This window comes from Fundulus heteroclitus, chromosome 3 (assembly GCF_011125445.2).
Source record: "Fundulus heteroclitus isolate FHET01 chromosome 3, MU-UCD_Fhet_4.1, whole genome shotgun sequence".
Classification (NCBI taxonomy): domain Eukaryota; kingdom Metazoa; phylum Chordata; class Actinopteri; order Cyprinodontiformes; family Fundulidae; genus Fundulus; species Fundulus heteroclitus.
The window spans coordinates 44,812,083-44,830,090 of NC_046363.1; the positions used below are offsets into that span (position 1 = coordinate 44,812,083).

General features: G+C 40.0%; 1 protein-coding gene across 3 annotated transcripts in view; it reads left to right on the forward strand.

The window, feature by feature from the left end:
• Window positions 1–15,846, forward strand: part of LOC105924439 (lysosomal thioesterase PPT2) — a 43,815-nt gene extending 27,969 nt beyond the window's left edge. For 2 of the 3 annotated variants that reach the window (XM_036135500.1, XM_036135504.1), the window contains 6 exons: window positions 3,625–3,720; window positions 3,831–3,938; window positions 4,021–4,104; window positions 13,783–13,867; window positions 14,866–14,920; window positions 15,310–15,846. In XM_036135500.1, coding sequence (XP_035991393.1) covers window positions 3,625–3,720; window positions 3,831–3,938; window positions 4,021–4,104; window positions 13,783–13,867; window positions 14,866–14,920; window positions 15,310–15,453 — 572 coding nt within the window. In that variant the 3' untranslated portion in view covers window positions 15,454–15,846. The remainder of the gene's footprint in view (window positions 1–3,624; window positions 3,721–3,830; window positions 3,939–4,020; window positions 4,105–13,782; window positions 13,868–14,865; window positions 14,921–15,309) is intronic. The other variant, XM_036135502.1, reaches the window with a different exon arrangement.
• The last annotated feature ends 2,162 nt before the right edge of the window (window positions 15,847–18,008 follow it).

Consider the following 18,008-nt stretch of genomic DNA (forward strand, 5'->3'; position numbering starts at 1 on the left):
AGTTAAGTTCATCCGCTGAAACACTGAAGAGGACACGCTGTCTAACATTATTACTCCAAATAATCCACCCATAATGGACAGAGTTGTTGTAGGATCCACACCTGTGTGTTTGATCCATCCTACTGATTTATCTCGGTAGATGTTGTGAGTCCCAGTCAAACTTGTAAATTTATGGCAAGTTTGAATAAAGAAAATGCTGTGTAACTACATCTGTCAAGGAAGAAATTATAAAAAACACTAAAGTTACATTTTAAAATGGCACTAAAATCAGTTCTGTGCCTTTATTTAGAAATCTTTTAAATCAAAGTCTGCCAGCCACGATCGATCACCAGCAACTGATGTTGAAAAGTATATTCACCAGAATTTGCACATTACCAAATGAACAAAGAAAAAAGATTCCTCGGGCTCTAAATTACTTTGTAACAAGGGCATCTACATTTTGTGGGACCATGAAAATGTGGTTACATATACTGAATAATTTGGGGACCGTCCTGTGATTACCCCGTAATATTTTCTGTTTCTACTAGTTTCTGCCATTCTGTGATATCAGTATCTATAGTAAAATGATGCAAGCCATAAACTTTTGTCATAGATTCCTCAATTTTAGCTGCTTCATTTGAGGATGACTTCAAAACTGACTCATGACTAAATGCACGGTTAACAAAATCTGTCAAATCAACCGCAATGTCCTTTTGCCCACACTATTAAGGTACATTTTAACCTTAACTTTTAACTCTATTTTAGTTTTGCTTACTCGTGTTTTTCCCAGGCCTGCAAATGACCAAAAGCTGATAGGGTTTACTATTCTCTATTAAACAGCTAGATTGAAGTCTGACGGATTATATCTATTTATTTATCTATTATAACTAGGGCTATCAAACAATGAAAACCTTATAATCACTATTTAATCGCAAATTATATTTTATTTCTAAAAGTGTATACATTCATTGGGCATTTTAAAATGCTATTTTGCAATAGATAACGCTAGTTAAAATTACACTTTTACAGAAGGCATCTTCCCTTTTTTGTTTTTTCCCAATTTATAATGCCTCAAACAGATGTTTAATGTACTCCCAAATTTCCAACAACTTTTCCAAACTACTAAGCTCTTTCTAACTTTTAGGCTACAGTTTAAAATAAAAATTTTCTCCAAAACTCACCAAGATGCAGCTGGCCGTGCGCTTCCCAATGCAACTCACCCAATCAGCTTGCAGCCCATACCTCAAATCGCTTGTCTGCATTGAAACTCCACCTGCACTTCAACAAACATCATTAATGCATCGACCTTTTTTCCAATGATTTCCAAATTCCCCTTAGTTTTTTTACCCATATTTTTTACTGAACCAGATGCACTCTGCTTCACAACACTTCCCTTATCTTGGGGCCCACGCACGTGGGGAAATTGACACCCTCATGAAGACACACACACCCAAGCAGAGATACACACAGTTACACCCAAACTTTGCAGATCCGCAGGCTCAACCAGTTTCTCTTTTAGCACACTCACACAGCATGGATCCCATTCACAACCGAGACATTCAAAATGTTGGACAAGACATAACAAACATTAATATTTAGACAGCTAGCGCATCACGGAGGGACCCTTGCCCCTTCTGTCGTAGACAGAACTTTTTCACTTATTGTAATACCTCCTTAGTCTAACTGTCATGTCCAGAATCCCATTCTGGAGCTAGGGAACAATCCAAATCGTCCCCCTTTTAAAATCTCTTATTATTCTATAACAGCTTCACCATTTAGGATCTTAAGTGTTCTTAGCCTCAACTTTTCGATGTTATGTATTCTCGGCTGTTCCTATCCCCTGCTTCTTTATGAGTGTCCTATTTCTCAAGAGGTAGCGCAGCCCCTCAGCCCTAATATCACCAGTTTGTCAGTCTGGTTTTCGTGTGGCCAATCCCCCGGACATATTTTTTGTCTTTGTGTTATATGTTTTTTATTTTGTTTCATTGTATTTTTCGACAGCTTCACCACTTACGGCTTCTTGGCTTTTATTCTCTTCTAAGTTTCTATCTTATTTTACGTTTTTCTGACATACACATAAATCCCATTCAGTCATTTCTAGGTTTCAACATAAATTCCATTCAAACCTAGTTGTACTGTTCAGCCTCTGATATTTTGAGAAGAGAGTATCTTAAACCACAGCACCACTTAATTTAGCCTACACATCTAACAAAAAATCTCCTTACCTTTTTTTTTCGGTCGACCTGTGGTGCTGCAGAAAAGTCCTCTTTCGTGTCCAATTTTCAAACGGTTCCTCTGCTTACTGCCAAAATCCGAAGGTCATGGCACCATGTTAAAGATTGGGTTTACCGGCCTGCTGCTACATGTCTATTGAAACCCATCTTACCCCGGTTCCAGATTTGGCCGCAAGTGACAAAACATTAATCAAGAGGTAGAACAGTTTAATATGCATATTTAATTCATAGAAATTAAATATGAAGACAGAGTTTACAATACCAATCAAGATGATTTCACCGCGTGGTCGAGAAGTCTGTCTGAAGTAAATTTTACCAAGACATTCATTTTTATAAACTTTATTGTCATGATTTGGGTTTTTATTATTTGCTTATGTTCTGTTTGGTCTTTGTGGTGATTTTGGTTCTGGATTAGTTGAAGTTCTGTTTTGGTTTAGTGATTCTTTTATGTAATCAATTCTGTCTTAGGTTTAGGTTTTTGTACTAGTTTTGGTTAATGGAATAGTTTGGGTTTTAATGTGGTTTGATTTTGTACTTTTCATCTGGCCTGCTCTAATCACTTCTGTCACCAGCCTTTATTCAGTTCACCTGCCAGCATTCTTTTGTCTTGCTCTCACTCCCCTTCACCAGTTACCATCCAATCAGCTTCAGTTTAGTTGCAGCCATCTTGTCTCCCCCGATCAGCTCCACCCATTCTTGTAATTAGTTTCATTCTGTTCACCTGCTCACTCCCCTACTTATATCTGCCTCTGTCTCCTGCACTCTGCCAGATCATTGTCTTTACAAGCCTTTGGTGAGTTTTGTCCAGCATCCATAATGTCTGTTGATATTACCCAATTGCCTTTTTGACGTCTGAGCCATCCTGAACCTGTTTTTCCCTGCCCTGTCTGTCTGCCTACCCGTTTTTCTGACCTGGACCTGCCTGGTGATATTCTGAGTTTGCCTTACCCCGATCTGTACTTCTGCTTGTTTTTGGATTGCTTCTTGTGTACCGGATTTTTGACTGTTATTCTGACCACCGAGCCTGCTTGTCCCTGCATTGTGAAGAACGCCTCCATTAAACCTTCTTTAATCATACCTACTTTTTGTCTGGCTGAATACTGGGTCCCCTGTCTCCGATTCATGACATTTATAGCTCCTCCTGCAAGCTTAGGGGAAGATGATTGACCCCCTCTCTGACCAGCATGGACTACTGCCTTGGTTCCTGCTCTGACGATGACAGTGTTTCCATGGTTCTTGTCCAGTGACAGGGGCCACATAAGTATCTGATCCTGTGCGATCTCCAAGGGGATACACACATACACACACAACAGTCTGTTCAACCCCACCCTCCTTAGGGGGTTCGCCCACTATTTGAGAAACCCTGACCTAAAGTCATGCTTGCCTTATTTTGTCTATTTTCCTTTTTAAGGCGGTGTAATCTGTCGAGCAGTTCTCTCGACGTCTCCCAATCACAACGTGCACACGTTCATCGCCCTGTCATCTCCGCTGGCTGGACAGTATGGAGGTTAGATGTTTCCTTGTGTTTACGTGTCCAGATCTTCTCTTCTTCACACAAATGTTAATTATTTAAAGGATAATAAATACAATGTTGATGATCTTGGACTTTATTCACAGACACAGATTACATGATGAAGGCGTTTCCTGACAGTTTAAAGGAGTATGTTTACTTGCTCTGCTACAACAAAATGGGGCAAGACATTTCAGTTTGTGACTACTGGAATGGTGAGTTTGGAACAAAAACGTTGCATGACTTTCTCTGTCAACATAGTATAAAACAAAGATTATGGTCTCTCTCTCTGTGCAGACCCTCACCATAGAGCCGACTACCTGAGTGGTAACACTTTCCTGCCTCTTCTAAATGGTGAAAAACCTCACATGTTCATGAAAGGTAGTAAAAGATGGCACCTTTTATTATTCATTAGTTATGTAAATGTATCCTGTTCTCACAACATAGACAAACAGTCTAGTGGATCTGGCTACATTACAGCGTCTGGACAGGTTTTCCTGTTTCTTTAATACAACTGCTTTTATTTAATCAAAGTCGTGGTCTCTCTACATTCTGACCCTCACTTATGGTCATGAGATCTGACCCATCCCAGGTCCAGGCATGGTGTCAGCCTGGATGCTTAGATCATGGGCAGAAAATTTCCAGAAATTTCTTTCTGGAAATTTTCAACCTTTCCCTGCAGCTCTCCATGGTTCCTACCTGCCTAAAATGCTCTATTATCATACCTGTCCCCAATAAACCAATCATCACCTGTCTCAATGATTATCAGCCCATCGCTCTGACCCCCGTCATCATGAAGTGCTTCCAGAGGATCCTCCTTAGGTACATCAAGGACACCATCCCTGCTGGCCTGGACAGCCTGCAGTTTGCCTACAGAGAGAATCGCTCCACGGAGGACGCTGTCCCGTTAGCACTGCACTCAGCTCTGACTCACTGGCAGCAGCCCAACAACTGTTAGGATGCTCTTGATGGAACTTCAGCTCAGCATTCAACACCGGGCTCCCAGACATGCTGGCTCTGAAGCTCCACAACATGGGATTATCCACACCTCTCTGCTCCTGGATCAGTGACTTCCTCACCAATAGAGCCCATGTGGTGAGGATAGATAGATCCTCAACACAGGAACACCACAGAGTTGTGTCCTCAGCCCAGCTCTCTTCACCCTTTTCACCCAGGACTTCACTGCTGTCCACCCCACAAACACGGTGGTGAAGTTTGCAGACGACACCACTGTAGTGGGTCTCATCTCCAACAATGATAAGTCCCGCTACAGAGATGAGGTCAGCAATGTGAGACAGTGGTGCTCCAGGAACAATCTGATCCTGAACACCAGTGAGACCAAGTAGGTAACAATAGACTACAGGAGGTCAAGGAGGACTGAACATGCTCATCTCTACATACAGGGGCAGGTGGTGGAGTGCATGGACAGCATTAACTTCCTGGACATCGACATCTCTTTAGACCTCTCTTGGACTGTGAACACCTCCCACCTAGTGAAGAAGGCCCCACAACAGCTGTTCTTCCCCAGGAAACTGAAACGGACTGGACTTTACACTAACTTTCAATTCAATTCAATTCAATTTTATTTATATAGCGCCAAATCATGAAACATGTCATCTCAAGGCACTTTACAAAGTCAAGTTCAATCATATTATACAGATTGGGTCAGATTATGCAGGTTGGTCAAAAATTTCCTATATAAGGAAACCAGTTGATTGCATCAAAGTCCCGACAAGCAGCATTCACTCCTGGGGAACCGTAGAGCCACAGGAAGAGTCATCTGCATTGTACATGGCTTTGCTGCAATCCCTCATACTGAGCAAGCATGAAGCGACAGTGGGAAGAAAAACCACCCATTAACGGGAAAAAAAACCTCCGGCAGAACCGGGCTCAGTATGAACGGTCATCTGCCTCGACCGACTGGGGTTACAGAAGACAGAACAGAGACACAACAAGAGAAACAAAAAAGCACAGAAGCACACATTGATCTAGTAATCTGTTCTACATTAGATGGTAGTAGCAGGTGAGCCGTCTTCTCTGGATGATGTCACAGTTAACAGAACGCCAGACCAGGTGTACCTACTATGAAGAGAAAAGAGAGAGAACAGAAAGTTAAAGCAGAAATGACAACACATAATGCATAATTGAAGAACAGTAGAACTCAATATAGTGAGAAAATTAGATCCTGATATACTCCAGTAACCTAAGCCTATAGCAGTAAAACTATAAAGGTAGCTGAGAGTAACATGAGTCACTAGTTATAATTTTTGTCAAAAAGAAAAGTTTTAAGCCTAGTCTTAAAAGTAGACAGGGTATCTGCCTCACGGACCAAAACTGGGAGTTGGTTCCACAGGAGAGGAGCCTGATAGCTAAAGGATCTGCCTCCCATTCTACTTTTAGAGACTCTAGGAACCACCAGCAGACCTGCAGTCTGAGAGCGAAGTGCTCTGTTAGGAACATACGGGGTAATCAGAGCTCTGATATATGATGGAGCTTGATTATTAAGGGCTTTATACGTTAGAAGAAGAATTTTAAATTCTATTCTTGATTTAACAGGAAGCCAATGAAGGGAAGCTAAAATTGGAGAAATATGATCCCTCTTGTTGATTTTCATCAGAACTCTTGCTGCAGCATTTTGGATCAGCTGAAGGCTTTGAACTGCATTTTGTGGACTTCCTGATAGTAAAGAATTACAATAGTCCAGCCTTGAAGTAACAAATGCATGGACCAGTTTTTCAGCATCACTCCTGGACAGAATGTTTCTAATTTTGGCGATATTCCGGAGGTGAAAAAAGGAAACTCTGGAAACCTGTTTAATATGGGATTTAAATGACATGTCTTGGTCAAAAATAACACCAAGATTTTTTACTTTATTACCAGAGGCCAGGTTAATGCCACCCAGATTAAGTGATTGGTTAAGAAGTTTATTTTTTGAGGACTCTGGCCCAAAGATTAAAACTTCGGTCTTGTCAGAATTTAGATGCAGGAAATTTAAAGTCATCCAGCTTTTGATGTCATCAAGACATGACTGCAGTCGAAGTAATTGATTGGATTCATCAGGATTTATGGATAAATATAGCTGAGTATCATCAGCATAACAGTGGAAATTAATCCCATGCTGTCTGATAATTTTGCCTATCGGAAGCATATATATAGTAAAGAGAATTGGTCCAAGGACTGAACCCTGTGGTACTCCACAGGTGACCCTAGAGTTTGAGGAAGATTTATTATTAACATGAACAAATTGGAATCTGTCTGACAGATAAGATTTAAACCAGCCTAATGCTTTCCCCTTAATCCCTACAGTATGTTCAAGTCTTTGTAGGAGAATATTGTGATCAACTGTATCAAACGCAGCACTGAGATCTAACAGGACAAGTATAGACACAAGTCCATTATCTGAGGCCATGAGAATATCATTAGTGACCTTCACCAGAGCTGTTTCAGTGCTATGATGAGCTCTGAAGCCTGACTGAAACTCCTCAAGTAGGTCATTACTTTGTAAATGTTCACAAAGTTGATTAGCAACTACTTTCTCAAGAATTTTAGATAAGAAAAGAAGATTAGATATAGGTCTGTAATTTACTAACTCATCTTGATCAAGAGAAGGTTTCTTAAGTAAAGGTTTAATAACAGCTACTTTCAAAACCTGTGGTACATATCCATTTACTAAGGATAGATTAATCATGTCTAAAATAGTGCCACTGATCAAAGGGAATATGTCCTTAAACAACTTGGTTGGGATTGGGTCTAACATACAGGTAGAAGGTTTAGATGAAGCTAAAATTTTAGATAGCTCAGAAAGCTCTACTGCTTCTAAACAGTTCAAACACTGCGCAGATTCTAAAGATTCCTCCAATGCTGCCTCACTTACTGAGGACGAGGTAATCATGTTTGGGAGGATGCCAATTATTTTATTTTTAATGGCATCAATTTTATTTATGAAGAATCCCATAAAATCATTACTACTAAGAGCTAAGGGAATGGATGGATCAACAGAGCTGTGGCTCTGGGTAAGTTTGGCAACTGTACTAAAGAGAAATCTAGGATTATTTTTATTCTCTTCAATTAATGATGAAAAATATGCTACTCTAACTCTGCGGAGGGTCTTGTTATACAACAATAGTCTGTCCCTCCAGATTAAGTAGGATTCCTCTTGGTGTGTAGAGCGCCATTTTCTCTCCAATTTCCTAACATTGTGCTTCAAGGAACGCAGCTCTGAATTAAACCAAGGAGCCAGCTTCCCTGTGAATAATCACCTTCTTTTTCAAGGGAGCTACATTGTCTAATGCAGAACGCAATGAGGAAGTCACATTGTTAGCAAAGGTATCGATTTGTGAATGGGAAGAAACAGCAATGCTGCCATCTACAGGGCATTTCTGCAATACTGAGGATATTAAGAAGGGGACAGACTCTTTAAGTTTTGATACAGCATTATCCGATAAAAATCTACTATAATGGAACCCTCTTTTGGGGGTGGAGAATTCAGTTAGATTAAACTCAAATGTTATTAAAAAGTGATCAGACAGGACAGGGTTGTGAGAGAATACTGTTAATTCTTCACAATCAATGCCATATGTCAGAACAAGGTCTAAAGTATGGAGCCGAGAGTGCGTCGGTTTATGCACATTTTGAACAAAACCAATTGAATCTAGGATAGTTTTAAAGGCTACACTAAGGTTATCACATTCAGTGTCAACATGGATGTTAAAATCACCCACTATAATAACCTTATCAGTATTTAACACCAAATCAGATAAGAAATCTGACAACTCATCCAAAAACTGAGTGTAAGGGCCTGGTGGACGATACAAAACAACAAACAGAAGAGGTTTTATTGCTTTGCAGTTTGGATGAGGGAAACTGAGGGTTAAATGTTCAAAAGAACTGTAATTATTAGTTGGCCTGGGACTAATTAATAAATCAGACTGAAAGATAGTTGCCACTCCTCCTCCTCTTCCCACAGATCTGGGAATGTGGAAATTTGAATAACTGGAGGGGGTTGACTCATTTATACTAACGTAGTCCTCTTGTAGCCAGGTTTCTGTGAGACAAAACAAATCAATCTGATTATCAGAAATCAATTCATTAACTAACAAAGTCTTTGGAGGGAGAGACCTTATATTTAATAGACCACATTTTATAATTTTATTTTTAGGTTCAAGGTGAACCATATTGATTTTTATTAGGTTTTTATGATTTGTTCCTTTTAGATCAGTTTTTGATCTGTTAAGTTTTGGCCGTGGGAAAGACACCGTCTCAATAGGATAATGGGTGGGTAACAGTACAGAAGCTGCAGAGAGGTGTGTTAAACTACGGCTCTGCTTCCTGGTCTGGACCCTGGGTTGTCAGCATTTAGGAGAACTAATAAATCCGGCCAGATTCCTAGAAAGAAGAGCTGCACCATCCAAAGTAGGATGGATGCCGTCTCTCCGGATCAGACCAGGTTTTCCCCAGAAAGTTCTCCAGTTATCAATGTAGCCCACGTCGTTTTCTGGACACCACCTAGACAACCAGCGGTTGAATGATGACATGCGGCTAAACATGTCATCACTGGTCAGATCAGGCAGGGGACCAGAGAAAATTACAGAGTCCGACATAGTTTTAGCAAACTCACAAACCGAAGCAACACCAACTTTGGTGACCTCTGATCGGCGTGACCGGGTGTCATTACCGCCAGCGTGAATAACAATTTTGCGGTATTTACGCTTATCCTTAGCCAGTAGTTTTAGGTAGGATTCTATGTCGCCTGTTTTGGCCCCTGGTAGGCATTTAACTATGGTCCCTGGTTTCTTTAGTGCCACATTTCTCATTATGGAGCTGCCAATAATTAAGGTCGGCTCCTCGGCGAGATTGTCGCTCAGAGGGGAAAATTTATTAGAAACGCAGATGGGTTGGTGGTGATCTGGGGTCTGTAATCTAGAGCTATGCTTCCTACGAACCGTCACCCAGCCAGCCTGGTTACCAGGCTGCTCGGGTGCTACTGCTTTAGGTTCGCTACGTGAAGTTACTCTATGCGGCTCCGCGCTAGCAAAAGAGCGGCTATCAGCTGGTTTTTCAACAGCACGGAGCCGGGTCTCCAATTCTGACACCCTCGCCTCCAAAGCTACAAAAACACTACATTTATTACATGTACCATCATCACTAAAGGAGGCAGAGGAATAACTGAACATCTGACACAGAAAGCAGCAGATAGGAGACTTAGTCAGAGCCGGAGCAGCCATTATGAGGCTAAGGCTTGGCTAGCGCTAGGCTAACGCTAGGCTAAAGCTAGGCTAACGCCCTATTACCACGCCAAAGAACAAACCGTGTGAAACACGAGGAGTTCCCAAACGTGATGAGCAGCCACAGACAATGTTTTAAAAGTGCTTATGTTTGGAAACAGATGTTACAGCAAAGAGGTTTAAAGATAAAAAGCGAGAGAGCCTGGAGCAAAGCTCCGTCGTTCACACAGCAACAACAGGAAGTGACGCAATACGCCTTACCGCAAACAGGAAGTCCGCGAGCCAGACCAGAACCTGCTGTTATGGGAGTTTTGGGTGGAATATTAAACAATAGTAACTGAGTTCCCATCTTTACTGAATGACGAGACGGTGGTATGACGTTCCAGCACTTTTATTGAGAAACAGAGCAGAGATTCACATAGTTGGAAAGTATTCGCACCCCACGGTTCCGCTGCGGTCTGCGTCTGCCCTGTCTCTGTCTGTCTCACTTTCCGGCTTCCCCTAATACTGCACCGTGGCCTTGGCTAGAGACATAACAAAGACAGTCTATCATAGACAATAATCATTCTACGCAGCATTCAGCCTTGCACTCGGCAAACAGTGGAACTTATACACAGACATCAGGTCTCCAGACCTCCTCTGTCCGAGTGGTGTGAGGCCATAGTGACTTCAGAATAATAATTCTTATAACAAACTTTTACAGAGCTACCACGGAAAGTGTTTTTATGTCTAAGAGTAACAATGTGGTATAGGAGCAGCACAGTACAGAAGAGGAAGGATTTAGCACAGATGGTGAGGACAGTGCATGGGATTGTGGACTCAGTTTATGCAGAGTGAGTCCCAAGAAGGTCTAGACGGATCTCCACTGAACCCATCCAGCCATGTAACGCAGTGTTTGCACCTCTCGCATCAGGTAAGCGCTTCAGAAGCCTCAAATCCGGAACTAATAAACACAGGAACAGCTTTTTTCTAAGAGCTGTGAGGGCAGCTGAAGTTTGTGGTACATCATATGTTACACTCACACTGCTGTTATTGCCAGTTTGAACACTGATTCTCAAGAATATCTAATTGAACTTTTCCGTAATTGAAGCTTTAAAATCACTGTACAAAATTACCTCATTACTTGAGATTCATGAAGGACGGACTAACCAGGGCTCCTACCACTCGCTAAGGGACGGATATCAGAGTTCACAGACTTTCCTTTGTACCTTTTTTTTTATCTTTTACATGTTCTAGTGTATGGGGAAACACCCTTTAATTAATATGTTTGTTTTGCTTGTGTGTCATGTTACTTGATTTTTTTCCTGTACATACTAAGCCAGAGGTAATTTAATTATGGTAACACATGGTGACAATAACAGATTCTTGATTCTTGAAATGAGCTGGAAGATAATTCTGGAGAGAGGGATGTCTGTGGTTCCTCCTGGAGCTACTAGTATAATTAGCAAAAGCAAAATCAGTTTTATTTGTTAGTCTGCCCCCCTTTTAATATCTTCAGTATTGCAAAAATGCCCTGCAGATGGCAGCAAATTTGTTCGTTGGGCTTCAGAGCTCATCATAGCACTGAAACAGCTCTGGTGAAGGTCACCAATGATATTCTCATGGCCTCAGATAATGGACTTGTGTCTATACTTGTCCTGTTAGATCTCAGTGCTGCGTTTGATACAGTTGATCACAATATTCTCCTACAAAGACTTGAGCATACTGTAGGGAAGGGGAAAGCATTAGGCTGGTATAAATCTTATCTGTCGGACAGATTCCAGTTTGTTCATGTTAATAATAAATCTTCCTCAAACTCTAGGGTCACCTGTGGAGTACCACAGGGTTCAGTCCTTGGACCAATTCTCTTTACTATATATATGCTTCCAATTGGCCAAATTATGAGACAGCATGGGATTAATTTCCACTGTTATGCTGATGACAACCAGCTATATTTATCCATAAATCCTGATGATTCCAATCAATTACTTCGACTGCAGTCATGTCTTGATGACATCAAGAGCTGGATGACTTTAAATTTCCTGCACTTAAATTCTGACAAGACAGAAGTTGTAATCGTTGGACCAGGGTCCTCAAAAAATAAACTTCTTAACCAATCACTTAATCTGGATGGCATTAACTTGGCCTCTGGTAATAAAGTAAAAAATCTTGGTGTTGTTTTCGACCAAGACATGTCATTTAAATCCCATATTAAACAGGTTTCCAGAGTTTCCTTTTTTCACCTCAGGAATATTGCCAAAATTAGAAACATTCTGTCCAGGAGTGATGCTGAAAAACTGGTCCATGCATTTGTTACTTCAAGGCTGGACTATTGTAATTCTTTACTATCAGGAAGTCCACAAAATGCAGTTCAAAGCCTTCAGCTGATCCAAAATGCTGCAGCAAGAGTTCTGATGAAAATCAACAAGAGGGATCATATTTCTCCAATTTTAGCTTCCCTTCATTGGCTTCCTGTTAAATCAAGAATATAATTTAAAATTCTCCTTCTAACGTATAAAGCCATTAATAATCAAGCTCCATCATATATCAGAGCTCTGATTACCCTGTATGTTCCTAACAGAGCACTTCGCTCTCAGACTGCAGGCCTGCTGGTGGTTCCTAGAGTCTCTAAAAGTAGAATGGGAGGCAGATCCTTTAGCTATCAGGCTCCTCTGCTGTGGAACCAACTCCCAGTTTTGGTCCGTGAGGCAGACACCCCGTCTACTTTTAAGACTAATCTTAAAACTTTCCTTTTTGACAAAGCTTCTAGTCAGAGTGGCTCATGTTACCCTGAGCTACCTCTATAGTTATGCTGCTATAGGCTTAGGCTGCTGGAGGACATCAGGGCCTATTTTTCTAGTTTTCTTACTCTACTGAGTTCTACTGTTCTTCAATTTTGTATTGCTTGTCATCATTTCAGCTTTTAACTTTCTGTTCTCTCTCTTTTCTCTTCATAGTAGGTACACCTGGTCTGGCGTTCTGTTAACTGTGACATCATCCAGAGATGACGGCTCACCCACTATTACCATTTAATGTAGAACAGATTACTAGATCAATGTGTGCTTCTGTGCTTTTTTGTTTCTCTTGTTGTGTCTCTGTTCTGTCTTCTGTAACCCCAGTCGGTCGAGGCAGATGACCGTTCATACTGAGCCCGGTTCTGTCGGAGGTTTTCCTTCCCGTTAATGGGGAGTTTTTCTTTCCGCTGTTTCTTCATGCTTGCTCAGTATGAGGGATTGCTGCAAAGCCATGGACAATGCAGACGACTCTCCCTGTGGCTCTACGCTTCTCCAGGAGTGAATGCTGCTTGTCGGGAATTTGATGCAACCAACTGGTTGCTTTATATAAAACCAATCTGTATAATCTGACCCAATCTGTATAATCTGATTGAATTTGATTTTGTAAAGGGCCTTGAGATGACATGTTTCATGAATTGGCGCTATATAAATAAAATTTAATTGAATATTAGCAACAGAGTAGCTGTTAAAGGTGGGAAGCTCTAATCCGCCGCTGCTTCTAGCCTCTTATAGTGTCTTCAGGCTTCTATGTGTTTTCCATAAGAATCTAGAGATGGTTTAGTTAACAGACCTAAACCAGGTCAGCTGTGGTTTGTTGGTTTCATTAAAAATATATTGATGATTTGGAGACAATCATAACTGCACCTGCCCTCCCCAATAGTGAAGTAGGATGATTTAGCCGAGTTAAATCATGCAGCCAGTTTGCAAAATGTTGTGAAATATTTGGACGGATGTCCAAATATCGACAAAGAGGTTGAATCGCTTGTTTAACTCCTCTACGAATTACTCTTTATTTAAAACAACACTATAATCTTATCAGCGTCTGCACATCCTTTCCTCAGAATGGAGAGACAACTTCCTGCGCATCAAGAAGTTGGTGATGATTGGAGGTCCAGATGATGGGGTCATCACACCGTGGCAATCCAGGTTTCACCAATTTCAAAAATGTTTTACTTATTAGGCTCATTAACAGCTAAACTGAGAGGATGATCTGTCATGTTAGGCACCCAGGATGACCAGCCTAGTTTTTAGTTGGAATTTAGTTAAAAGATCTGTGGCATCTCTGCATTTGGGGCCGGCCCCCCAACGTTTGTTTAAAAAACGAACATCTGAAATCACAGCGCGCATGCCCAACACGCTCTCAGTAGACAGACGTGGGGCACAAATCCTACGGCCCCTAGCTCAGATCGCCCAATCAGAATGCTGGAAATGCACACGTTGCGTTTACGTTCTGCTGGATAGTGTTTGACCATCAAGGCAAGGCAGATTTATTTTTATATCACATTTCAGTGCAAGGACAATGCAAAGCGTTTTATTTCGTTAAAATATTGGAAAATAAAAACAGAATAAAAGCAAGTAAAAACCAGTTGCAATATGTAGGAAAATGTATACAAAATAAAACATAGGAAAATGGAAACTAAAAGCAAATATTAATCTAGTGCTGCTTGTCCTTAATGGCTCATTGAAGGATTGATGTGGATCTTTTCTGTTCAATAATTTATTATTGAACAGAAAATGAGTGAGCCTTTATTTATAATTTTATGTATAAAAAATAAATTACATTTAGTTTATATAAAATGGATTTTGTAATGTGTTGTTTTCTGCTAATTTATCTGTTTAATTTAACATTGCTCAAAGTCAGGTTGTACGGATCACAAAAACGTTAGTTGCTGTTAACAGGTGTTGAGTTTCTGTGTTCCCACTTAACTTATCATGCCAGAGATGCCACTGTAATTGATGTCCTGTGCATTATAGAACTTTATAAGCATTAACTGGGGGGTATCTTAAACAGATCTTCAACAAGAAAATAGATTAAAAAAAAGTCACTTGCAGTTATAAATTACAATATGTAGTTTCTAGCAAAGATGGTTCAGAGTTTTCAGAACCTTATTCTAAAATGTGATTTGTTCCTGTTTTCTGCACAGCCACTACGGGTTTTATAACGCCAGTGAATATGTCGTGGAAATGAAGAACCAGGAGGTAGGTGTCAAACTGCTGTTTTCAGCAACCAGTTGATGTCTCTTTTCACCTGTTTTAACTAAAATCAATATTGTGTGATAAGAAAGAATGATTTGAGGCTAAAATATCCTTTTGTGAGGAAAGAAATCCTTTTATAAGGATTATGAGGTGCTGGGTCACCTTTGGCACATTGCTGGAGGCTGAAACTGGATGTATGTGTTGCATCAGTCAGAGAAAGGCTTCCTTTAGCAGGAATGCTTTAATTAAAATGAACCTGGAAAACCTGTATAAATGTATCAGAGTTGAACAGCTCCACAAACAGCTCGGCTGATGTTATTAAAACCTGTCAGACTCAACAGTTTCATATTTAAACGCAGGAAATGTGTTTCTGTCTTCTTCTCCTCTGACAGTTTTACAAGAATGACACGTTTGGTCTGAAGACGCTGGACGCTCGCGGTGACGTGTCGGTGTGCGTTCAGTCCGGCGTGGAGCACACACACTGGCACTCCAACATCACTGTGTTCAACAACTGCATAGAGAAATGGCTCATATAAAAGTGGCTGAACACACACTAAAATGTGCTAAAGTTTAAAAACACGTAAGCTTTTAAATTCAGCTGGTACCAAAATAAGACCATAAATGCTCAACACAGAGAATGTGGTAAAAATTAAAAATTGCAACCAAATAAATGATTTTCCTTCTTGCCCCTAAAATTCGGAAACACTTAATAAATACCAGGCTGGCAGGCAAACTGCAGTGGATCCAGTGAAGACCTCACCAGGGGCTGAAGATGGTTGAGAATCAGCCTTTCAAGGGTCTTCCTCAGATGTGATGCTAATGCTACCGGCCTGTAGCTGCAGAGGTCTGTGGGGTGTGCGGTCTTAGGTACCAGCACCACTATATCACTTCCACCTCCTCTTGTGTCAATAAAGAGTTCATTCTACTGATGGCATGACATTGACTTTATTGTAGGATGTACAATTTTGATTGCTACAACACCACCGTCGAATTAAAATACAACATAAAACTCAATGTAACAGCAAGACGGCAAAACAAGGACATAAAGTTATGTAACATGTAAACATACGTAAAAGTAAAAATAAGGACCACACAAACAATCTCTAGCAGCCCTTGACTTCCTCCGACATAAATCAGCCCCTCTGGCTTTAACCCATCTTCCTCACGCTTCACATGCCTCTCACACAGCTGTGCACCTCTCACGGGTGTGTCAGCAGACCCAACATGCCCTAATAAAGTTCCCTCCTAAGATTTTCAAAATAAGTGTACCAATGACGCATCTGCACAATGCAACGGCAAACACATTATCTAAATTCTGGCAGTAAAACAGGAGGTTTCCACAGCTGTGGTATCTCCTCTGCCTCAGACTGTTGTTATAAATGTGTCCCATGATGCCACACAGCTCATCCGTGCAGGAGCTGGAGCTGCAGCCTTCTTCGGTTTGGTCTTCTGCAGAATGTTCCTCACCAGGAGCGTTGAGAAGGATGAATCATTTGTGATCTTATTCTGATTATTTCTGCTTTTATTTTATTTTCTAAACACTGCATTAATAAAACGTCATTGCTGTGTCAAAATATGTATTCTCAATTAAAATGATATGACCATATTCATCAGTTCACTCTTAATTTTGCTCCTTAAGCAATTGGATTAAAAGACGCCTTTATGCTGAAAAAGGTTTTACATTCTTAAGTTAGTAGGCTACTTTAAAAAACTGTAAGCGATTTGTTAGTCAAAGATTCTTAAAAACCTCAAACAACTGGGATTAAACATTGTTGAAGGCAAAAGTATAATTTTCATTTATTTAGCATTAATATTTTGTCATCTCTCCTTTTTAATGAAGCGTTGAGATCAGATTTTAAACTTGCATTTATCTGGGATTTTTGTACATGAACAAAATCCAGAACCGAGGTTACCGGTGAACTGCTGCCCTCTAGTGGAGAGTTGACCACCTCATTTTCTTTCCCCTGCCCTTTTCTGTTCTCAGCGTGTTTTAAGGTCACAAAAGGGTAAAATGTAAGCAAATACCAATGATAAATCACTGATACATGTTTTCTGCAGTTTATTTAGATTTTGCATATTATGGGCTGTGTCATGTGCTGATACAAGGGAATAAAAAGTTAAATTCTTATACCAATGAAGTCTAACTGTTTTACTTTCTGAGCACTATGCCACTGCAGCCTGATGACCCCTTTGTCCTCCAGACATGATTAAACAGCAGCTGCACTGTGGAAATTATCAGTCAGCTACACATGACTGCCTTTCCAGGATAAACTGACACACGGACTGGACGCTATTGATCCTGGAATTGATTATAAATCTAAAAATATGCTGTAAATGTATTTGACATAATAAAATAAGAATATCACCTTCATGTTTTTGTGTCAGATGATTTTGACAAAAATGTAGTTGCAATTTTCAAATCAAAATGTTTGTCACATTTTTGTATTTAATGTTTAAAATCTTTTAAACATTAATTTCAACATTTCTGGTCATGCTTTTATTCATAAAAGCCTGCTATGAAGCACCAATAGCTCTGAATGTTTTAATTAAGCATTGATAGTGTTTTAGTAATCATTTTTATACAGACTTTTTAATTTAGCATTGGAGATAAAATAGATGTAAACAAATAAAGACCTTAAAATTAGTAAAAAAAGACGTCGCCACAAATCAGAAAAAAACATTTACTGCTCTCTCCATTTTTTTTTAATATTTGTGTACTATGATATTTTTAAATGGGAATTTGGTTAATTATTAAATATGAAAAGTTTTGTTTCTTTATGCTGTTATACAAAACCTCAAGCATTAGATAATTAATCAAATACTAAATGTAAAACTTAGAACATTTTGCTGTCAAAACAGATCATGCATTGGCAATATTTGTCTTAAAGTTTCCTGCTAACAGAACTACAATCAGGAGGCCCAAATTACAAGTATTAAGGGAAATCTATGAAGAAATGAATGTCAGACTTTTGAACATGACGTTCAGATTTAATGGAAAGAAAGTTGAATAAATGCATATTTTTTTACATTTCTGTTTTAAATGTATTTTAATGTTCCCGTTGGTTCTAAATAAATCCTCTGCAGGTAAATC